Source organism: Caenorhabditis briggsae (genome assembly GCF_000004555.2).
Source record: "Caenorhabditis briggsae complete genome, chrV, whole genome shotgun sequence".
Classification (NCBI taxonomy): Eukaryota; Metazoa; Nematoda; class Chromadorea; order Rhabditida; family Rhabditidae; genus Caenorhabditis; species Caenorhabditis briggsae.
The window spans coordinates 10,801,906-10,810,874 of record NC_013488.2 but is presented as its reverse complement, the minus strand read 5'-3'; the positions used below and the strand labels follow the sequence as shown (position 1 = coordinate 10,810,874).

The following is an 8,969-nucleotide window of genomic DNA, read 5'->3' as shown; positions in this document are numbered from 1 at the left end:
GTTCGACTTCTTACCAGTTCGAACTTGTAACAGTTCGATTCTGTCCGCGTTCTGTTCTGGTACGTGTGCAGAAAAAAGGACTGTTCTGAATTGAATCAGTTCGATTTTAGGTCGTTCGAATTTGAAAACGTTCGAATTCGTCGTACCCCCGATTGAACCGATTATTATTATTGTTCGGAGAAGATGATGTCACAGCAAAAAAAAATCCAACTAGGTATCAAGAAAATCAAATAAACAGTTTTTTCATGTTATCGCCCTACTTTTAGTTTTAGTATTCACAAAAAAAGTACAGAGACGTCGATGGTAGTCTTGTCTGAAGCTTCAGAAGCGAAATTTTGAAAAAAGAAGACGTTAAATTTCATCAGGTTACTGTCTTATGAGACCGATTTATAGATAAATGTACATTTTTCAGAAAAGAGAATAGATGGAAAATAAATTATTATCCATCAGAGCTTTTCTCCGGTTGTACTGGAATTGTAATATTTGGACATGTAGGGACGATGACATTGTCAAAATCTGAAGCACATGCGGTGAATGACGTGGGATATCTCTGTGCTTCGAGTTGCGAGATGAGACTGGTTCCACGGAAGACGTTAAGCGGAACGCTATTCGAATGGTGTTGCTGGTTACTGGTCGTCGGTGCATTTTTCAGCATGAGGTTTCTACTTTTCTCGCTCATTTTTGCCTGAAACTTGATATTTCGAAAAAGCAACGGTAGAGTAGAAAATAGTATGTGTCTAGAACACTAATGTCCAAAATAGATGAAAATCAGAAAGATAAGTTTTTATATAGAGGAAACATAACAACAACAACAATATTTAATAACAATGAAACCCGTTTCGTATGTTTTTTAAGAAGCTTCTGTCTTAATTTCTTGCTCGTCTTGCTCATCTTCAACCGCTTCTTCATCTTCGTCGTCTGCTGTCCACCATCCCACACATCCTAAACCTGTACTCGCCATGGTTCCTTTGATTTCCATCGACTTTTCTGTCTTTCGTTCCTCTTGGCTCAGTTCCGGCTTGAGATCTCTGTAAGAATGGATGTTTCATTCAAATAAGAATTTTTGTCTCACTTGAAAATAAGTTCAGTTGTTCGGAACCTCACAATCTTCCCAGGATCCATGTAGAGCTTGGCCGGAGGTTCACCGTCTTCTTGTGCATATTCCCAATACCAAACTTGTCCATCCTCTTCGAAAACGTGGGGTTCGGGAAGTTTCTCCGCCGGAACAAAGATATCCTCGAAGAATTCAACGGAAAGAGTGAGACCTTGTCGGGAGGAACCAATCACCTTGGCTTCGATAACCTCATCCACAAATGGACGAAACACAATCATTCGAAACTGTAATCGAATACAGTTACTCAAGAAAACAAATGAATGTGGTTACCGTTACTCTAACTCTGCAGTCTCCTTCTCCTGGCAAAATATATGAATCTCCGATCTCACTTATATCGTAAACACAGATACAAAGACCGAGATCAGGGACAACTTTATTGGCGAGGCGCTCATTGAGTCTTTTTTTGATTACCATTTGCTGATCAGAACTGAGCTGATGTGGTTTGATAGCCACTGTATCCCGAAGTAATGACAAGATGAACATTCTGAACAAATCCACAGTAAGAAATCGGAATCTATAGGAAAAATAGAAATAGGGAAACGGCTCGGAACCATTGTAACCACAAGACTAGAAAAACAAAACATTTCTTTTGGATTTCAGGTGGGTACAAAACAAGTGAAAAATGGGTAATACTAAAGAAAGCTCAGAATAACAACAAAGTCAAACAACGAGATATTTTTCATAAAGCTCTCTTGCCGCGTAGTGATTTCCAGAAGTTCGATAGATCAGAGCCAAATTGTGAGCAGCCATTTTTCTCAAATCATACCTGAAAAAATATTTTGGAATCAGTTTCAAGTTTATGAAAGGATTCAAAGTCGTAGTCTCGTTAAACTCACTTTACTGCTGGAACTAATACTTCATTGCCGTCGTCATCGAAGACAAAAATATTCGGTGGGCTGGCTTCGAGAACTTTGTCATAGAAATGTTTAGCAAGAGGAAGAATGGACATTTGATGGAACATTCTGGCAATGTTGTAATACACTTCTTGCTGACAAGTTCGTACTTTTGAGTATTTCTTCATGAATGCGATTCCACGTATTCCGATGAGATGACGGCTCGAGAGATCTTTCTTACAGGACATATGGGTGAAAGTGAGAGAAAGTAGAAGGCAGATCAGTGGATTCTTTTTGTTGTTCACCCATACACGGAGATATTCTCCCATCGCATGGCGATACGTTCCAGTGATAAGTGAATTGTTACCGGATATTGCTTGAAGAGCATGATTATCTTTGTTCTTGAAAAGTGCTCTCATAATGAATCTGTGATAGCACACATTCTGAGAATTCACAAACACATAATTCATTGCATTGAACAATCGTTTTTGAAGCATATCAGTGTGAGGCGTATTCTCTTTTTCGGCAGCATTCGCCTGAAACCGTTTTGCGATGTATGAAAACAGTGAATTTGTCTATTTTACCGAAGTGAAACTGTAGTAAAATCTGATGAATTCAAATGCGAGACTCCAGCAACGAGCTTTGACAGAACAGTAGTAGATGAGGTTTTGGAATGTAGAAGTTCTGAAATTAAGAAATACAAAGATGAGTACCCATTTTAAGTTTCTCACTTTTCAATTTTGAAAAGCATCGGGTGAAGGAAAGCATAGCAACAAACGATGAGTGCGTCTTGATGTTTCTCCATTTTATTCAGACATTCGACCAGTTTGAGGCAATAGTCATGCAACTGAAATTCATTAATTGGTTTTCAGATGTTTTCAGTGATTTTCGTTACATCTGTTCCTGAAAGAGAATTGTGTGAAACTCCATTTGCTTCGACTGTTGCGCCAAGTCTTTTGACCAATCTTTCCCAGTTTGTGTGCTTGATCACATTTAATGCACACGTTCTCAAAGCGTTACTCAAAGCTGGAGCTGAAAGAATTCAACCGTCATAGAGTATGTCATAAGTTACTTACTGTTCGATTGTGCTTTCGGAACACGCCTTTTTTTCATCAGCTCTGGAGCATATACTTGATAAAAGTGTGGAGCCAACATCATTCGTGTTGTCCGGACAAACTGATCAGAATCTCCTGACTCAAAGAGAACATCGGCTCGGCGAGCCAACAGACGTTCATCTGGTAACGATGAGCAATTTTCTAGATCGTAATCTTCTAAAGTTTCTAATGCTTTATCGAAAAGGCCTGCTTTTTGTTGTAATGTCGAAAGATTGATTCGGTTATCAACATGATTTGGTTGCAATATCAACGTTTTGTTAAACGCTTCCATTGCAGCATCCTCTCGTTTTTGAGCCATTTCTAGAGTTCCTTTCAGATACCAATAAGCACCAGACTCCTCGTAATCATAACTTGGATTTTTTGTTAGCTCCTCCATGAACTTCTAAAAAAATCTTGACTAAAATCATGTTCATCTTTGATAATTACATACCATTGCGAACTTCGGATTTCCTTTCGCCTTGTAAAGCCTAGGTAGTTCCAGCAAGGACGGCTCATCCACTTCGATATTGTATGTTCTTTTCAGAAGTTTTCTTTCGAGCTCAGAGGACTGCTCAATTTCATTTATACTGAAGAGACAGTAAACAAGATGGCAATGCATACTGACTGGGAATAGAGCCTCATCGATCTCATAGTCTATACTTCCTATAGGTGGAAATGGGAGACATTCATACGTTCCATTGGTATAGGTTATCTGAAAAAGAGAGAATAATCAATTGAATCTCGGAATTCGTCTTACCAGACACGCAGGTTCTCTTGAGATCATATACACTGCCTTGATGCCTTTGCATAATGCGAGAATAGACTTTCCGGCCTGTTCGAATTTATAACGAGTTATATACATTCCAACTAAAGTCTCGTGCTGTGCCTCGGCATTTTCTCCGAATTCTCTGCTTCGAAGAACGAAAGCTTCTAGCGACTGAATGGATCGTTCCTCGTCGTTCAGCGTGATGTAGTACTGAGCAACTTTCCGAATCAGTTCCCGGAACCATTGGAAATCTACTTGCAGAATATCATTATTGATGTTTTGAGCGGCTTGAAGGCGTGTCCGCATAGCTAATGGTCTCAAATTGAGTCGATCAAGCATTTCGATTCTCTTCTCGTAAAATTTCCAATTTTCGTTATTCAGATGAATTGCTCTATCGTAGCACACAGCGGCTTCGTCAACTCTACCCAATTTGCTCGCCTCATCTCCCCAGTGAACCCAATCATCAGCTGGCGTTTTCGGATTCAAATGAGAAGCTAGAAGACCGAATTGAAGAGCTTTTTCTCGATCTCCTTCTTGTTCGTATACTGTTGCAATCGTTTGATAGGCAATAGCATGTTTGTGATCTGTGCGAATCACTTCCCGGAGTAGCTCCATAGCACCCTCGATATTTCCTTGAGCTGTATACACGTTAGCTAATCCTAACAACCCATCCAATCGTTTTGATTTTCCACGATCACGATGTATTTCTGTGGGAGGTGCAGGAGCCGAAGATGAGCTAGCTCCTCCATCATGAACTTCCATTTTCACTTGTTTTAACGGTGTCGCACCTGATTCATCAAACTGACTTCTCAGGGCATCTGCCAGATTTGCTGGCGGAGCAACAACTTCCACTCCTTTTTGCGTCTGTCCTGACATAATCTGAAAATGATTAAGTTTACTACAGAAATTGTAAGTGACACTTTAACCTGTGTCATGATATATCTTGCTTCTTCTGGAAGCGCATCGTATCGATCGTCTAAAGTGATTGCAGATGTTCCTTCGCCATTATGCTCAGCTGCATCTTCTACATCAGCCATGAGCTCTCCATCCTCATCATCATCTTCTGTCAGATCAACCTCGTCAGCATCGTCATCTTCGACACTGTCAGAAGGGCGTTTTCGTTTAGTTCCCATTTCTTCTTTCAGTGTCTGTCCTCCAGTGACTCTCATAAACTGATCATAATCATATTCATTCCTCATAAACATATTGATGGCGTTCACTAAATCTTCGTCTTCTAGAGCTGGCCCTGGTTCAACTTCTTCTTCTTCTACATTCACTTCTCGCTCCAAGTTAGTCAAGTGAGGTGTGATGTTGACACCGGCGATAGTTCCATCGTCATCATCATCCATTCCCTCATCTTGATCATATTCCTCAACATCCGGAAAATCTTCACCCTCTTGTTCCAGAATGTTCCCGTACTCTTCTTCTTCGTCTTCTTCAGGGCGATAATTCGATGTTGACGGTTTTTGAGAGTTCATTCCTTCTGAAGTTCTTTTATAAAATATTTTTCAAGTTTCGAGAGTGAAGTTATAATAACAATGCGCTAATAACGCTGTTAATGATTTCTTTGCAAAGCATATTGAGATGATTCTGGTTAAAAGTTGTTCTTATTTGGAAAGGTAAAATCAACAGGGTTTAACAAGGGTATACAGAAAAAATGGATAAAAATGAATTCAAAATCAACAAAGTTTGCAACAAAAGTGGTTTAAACAGTAAATTGGTTCTTAATTGGTTTAATCAATCGGAAGATGGTTTGGACCAGAGAATGGCTCGAATGGATCGAATGAATCATTTTGGTGATTGTTTCTATTGTGATATCCACCACGACGATTACCGCCGTTGTTGAAATTTCCTCCTCGGCCGCGCTTGAAGCCGCCATCGTAGCCGCCACCATTGGATGGTCTTTTCTATAAAAAAATAGTTTGATCACTGTCATATCTTTTCCCATAACTAACCCGGAAATTGTTGTGATGATTCTGTCCACCACCGCCTCTTCCACCTCCACCACGGTGGAATCCTCGACCTCCGCGTCCACGTCCATTACCACCTCCACCACCACCACCGAATCGTTCGTTACCAATACCTCCATATTGTGCTTGAATGCGTTCTAGTTCTTCAGGTGATAATAACTGCATGCTCTCTGTGAATTCGTTATTCAGAGTGATGACAAATTTGGGATAATCCGCAACAACTCGGTTTCGTGTCATATCGAGAATCGTTCTATCCGGAAGAACTCCATAGAACCGATCTTGACTACCATGTACTTCCATGTAGACATTAACTCCATCTATGCCGGTTTCAATGAAAGGTTTCAATTTATTTAGATCGAGATCACTTTCAGAAACAATGCATCCGTATTGTCGTGGATGGAAAAACTGCTTCAAGACTGTAGAAATCCTGATTGTCTCCGGAATATTATTGACAGTTTTTTCGAACACTTCAACATTTCCTCCGTTTGTTTCTTTCCTGAATGAGAGTTTAATACTCCAGAACACTGTATCTGAATGTTGTTCGTGTCTGCTTTCGTTTCCTTGTTCATCGGTGAATCCCAGCCAGATGTGGCGGAATCTAGCAGCATTTAATAGGTAACGTTCGATTGGAGTTTTGGTCTGAACGTGTTTCTTACGCGGTTAAGTGTTTATTTCAGATTTTCTTACAGAGGAGCGTAGTGCATTTGAATCAACGGGTTTTTCTTCACCATCCAAATGGTTCACTTCATTACCAACGTTTCCGGTTTGATCGGCTCCTAACCCAGCCTTTTCTGTCACCAAATGCATGAACTTTTGATCGTCAATTGACTTTTGCGAGTCATATTGAGACAGCTTATCCACTTTGGTGAATGCTTGCCTCACACCATCACACTAAAACGAGAAATTGAATAATTGTTCATAAATAAAACATCTTACATCGTTATCCGCTTTGTGTTTCTTTGAACAATCGAGTGAGCATGTGCGTAGCTCACATCTTGGACATCTGTATTTGTGCTCATTTTTCAGGCAGACTTTGCACAATTTCGGATCTACAGAGACTTCAGGAACTGCTTCTTCTTTCTTTTGCTCAGCGATTTTCTGCTTGTACGCGCTGATAACATCTTCTGGAGATTTTTCGTCGTCCGATGAGGGGTAGTTGACCAGCGCTGAACACAGAAACAATAAAAATTTCAAGAATTCGAGAACGAAACTCACTGTTAGGTTGATTAGAAGGAAGTTCAACTGGTGCATCATCTTCATCGTCAGATATCTCTCCATCTTCATGCCCATCATCGATATCGACTTCTGGAGTTTTTTCCTGTGGAGTCATGTCACTGAAAATCGTTCAGACAATTAAATGATTTCATTTTTAATTTTTCAAACAAAGAATAGTGAGGCATTTGATTCGCTGAATAAGATTTAATTTAATGAAAACTGAACTCTAAAAATTTTCAGATTTGAATGTCCGCAACATCTCGTGAGAGTGTTTGCGGGAGGTGCGTTATAGGTGACGACGAAGCAATGAAGGACCGTACATCAAGCCGCTGAAGTGAAAGAAGATCTCCTCCTCTAGAAGAGTTTGATGAATTTGAATGTTTTATGAAAAGAATTATTAAAAGAAAACTATAAAAGGAAACACAAGCACCTGAAAAAAAAACGTATTAGGTCCGCAGAGAGTTGATGGAACTTAAATGAAGTTCAAGGGCTTCTTGGCTTTTAACTTTGAGTTCAATTATCTCTATTCCCATCAGAGATATTAAAAAGTTGTCAACTGATCAATGATTTATCATAATATCACAAACATTTTTTTAGTTGACACATTTTTGATACCTTGCATAGGAATGGAGGTAACCCCTTCTATTACAGGTTTTACGGTATCTTATTATGCTTGTCTGAGAAAAAAAAAGGTTGAGACGCAGGAAAAAGTGTCTGCGTCTCCTCCTTATGTGTGCTATTTAGGCTCTCCGCTTCGATATCGCTACCGTATTTAGACTGCAAAAAATACTCTCTAACCTTTTTTTCTCAGACAAGCATAATACAATAAGAATCTTCATTTGGTGGCATTAACACGATCCACAGAAGATGTATAAATTCTGTAGTTAATGAAGACATTTACCATTTAAAAATCATTGATCAACCGCAGGTAAGTATCTGAGAGTTCCACAATACGGTTATTCGGCGAGCTCCGCTATTTGCTGGCTCAATGACCTGTTTGTAACATTGTTATCCTGACATCACATTTTCCCTATTGTACTCTTGTGTAATTATTCTGCAAAGAATGGTTGAAATGAAAACCTGGCGGTTGAGATTCACCACAGATTAATTTCATTCAATGCCAAAAGATGTCAATTCCGCACGACGCATGTGTTGTCGTAAAGTATTCGTAGCAGTTCGAAAGCGATTAGAACCACCAATATTCTTCTTCTTCTCCGGAGAAATACAAGTTGTTGTGCACCTGACACTCTTCTCATTCGTTTCCATTTTCAGCTTCTTTATTCTCACTACTGCATGACCAGTAGTCGACTCAAATAATACTAATACTTGTCTCCTCGCGAGCTCCGCTCTCCTCCTTCTCTCGTCACACTCCACGCCTACTTTTGCTTCTTCCCCAGTCCCCTTTTTCTCGTTCGCAGTTCATTTTGGCGGATGGTGAATGAGTATGATCTCTTTCTCTGATGAATCGAATATCAGTATATTCTTCTGCTTCTACATCATTATCTTCATTGTCACCGTAAACTTCTGGAGGATTCTAAAGTCAAAGGGAAAGGTAAACCGACTTGAGTTAGGATCAAAACACCTGCCATTCTTGAATAAAAATAGTGATTCTGCGCATCATTGTAGGGGATTCCAAACTTTTCTGTAAAAATTCTTTGAAGATTTCGTGTTTTGTAAGACTTCCGTACTAGTATAGTTTTAACGAATTCTTTTCTAAATTTGTATTCAAAATGGACGCGTATATGTTTATAAACCCGAGCAAAATCCGGATTAATTTTGGAAGACGTTCGTGATGAGAATCCACCTGGTTCAATAAATGTTATGCATGGGTGAATAATATTAAAAGAGGTCCAAGATTACCAAGAGCCTGAATTATAAGAACTTTGATTATTTAAAATATCTATTGAGTGTATTATGCAGACTTGAAAACGGGCCAAAAACGAGCCCTGGCGGGCCCTGTCATAGTTATTTTTATGG

General features: G+C 39.5%; 4 protein-coding genes across 4 annotated transcripts in view; all 4 read right to left on the bottom strand.

Annotated features, from left to right (window-relative positions):
- Window positions 1-818: 818 nt before the first annotated feature.
- CBG27082 lies at window positions 819-1,597 on the bottom strand (the record flags this gene model as incomplete). The annotated part of the gene is given in 4 exon segments (XM_045237643.1): window positions 819-861; window positions 879-1,028; window positions 1,073-1,338; window positions 1,385-1,597. 4 exon segments carry the CDS (start codon window positions 1,595-1,597, stop codon window positions 819-821), a joined length of 672 nt encoding a protein of 223 aa, XP_045098901.1.
- Window positions 1,598-1,774: 177 nt separating this feature from the next.
- On the bottom strand, window positions 1,775-5,285 carry Cbr-tag-315 (the record flags this gene model as incomplete). Its single annotated transcript, XM_045237642.1, has 9 exons — window positions 1,775-1,880; window positions 1,951-2,483; window positions 2,532-2,631; window positions 2,679-2,794; window positions 2,843-2,979; window positions 3,024-3,444; window positions 3,493-3,753; window positions 3,799-4,686; window positions 4,734-5,285. The coding sequence occupies 9 exons, from the start codon at window positions 5,283-5,285 to the stop codon at window positions 1,775-1,777; spliced, it is 3,114 nt and encodes a 1,037-aa protein (XP_045094016.1).
- Window positions 5,286-5,540: 255 nt separating this feature from the next.
- On the bottom strand, window positions 5,541-7,107 carry Cbr-tag-143 (the record flags this gene model as incomplete). The annotated part of the gene is made up of 5 exons (XM_002637006.1): window positions 5,541-5,714; window positions 5,763-6,416; window positions 6,465-6,668; window positions 6,714-6,943; window positions 6,993-7,107. The coding sequence occupies 5 exons, from the start codon at window positions 7,105-7,107 to the stop codon at window positions 5,541-5,543; spliced, it is 1,377 nt and encodes a 458-aa protein (XP_002637052.1).
- A 121-nt stretch (window positions 7,108-7,228) lies between these two features.
- CBG09549 overlaps window positions 7,229-8,969 on the bottom strand; it is a gene marked incomplete at both ends in the record, with an annotated part of 5,413 nt that continues 3,672 nt past the window's right edge. The window contains 2 exons of the mRNA XM_002637007.1: window positions 7,229-7,422; window positions 8,373-8,516. Coding sequence (XP_002637053.1) covers window positions 7,229-7,422; window positions 8,373-8,516 — 338 coding nt within the window. The remainder of the gene's footprint in view (window positions 7,423-8,372; window positions 8,517-8,969) is intronic.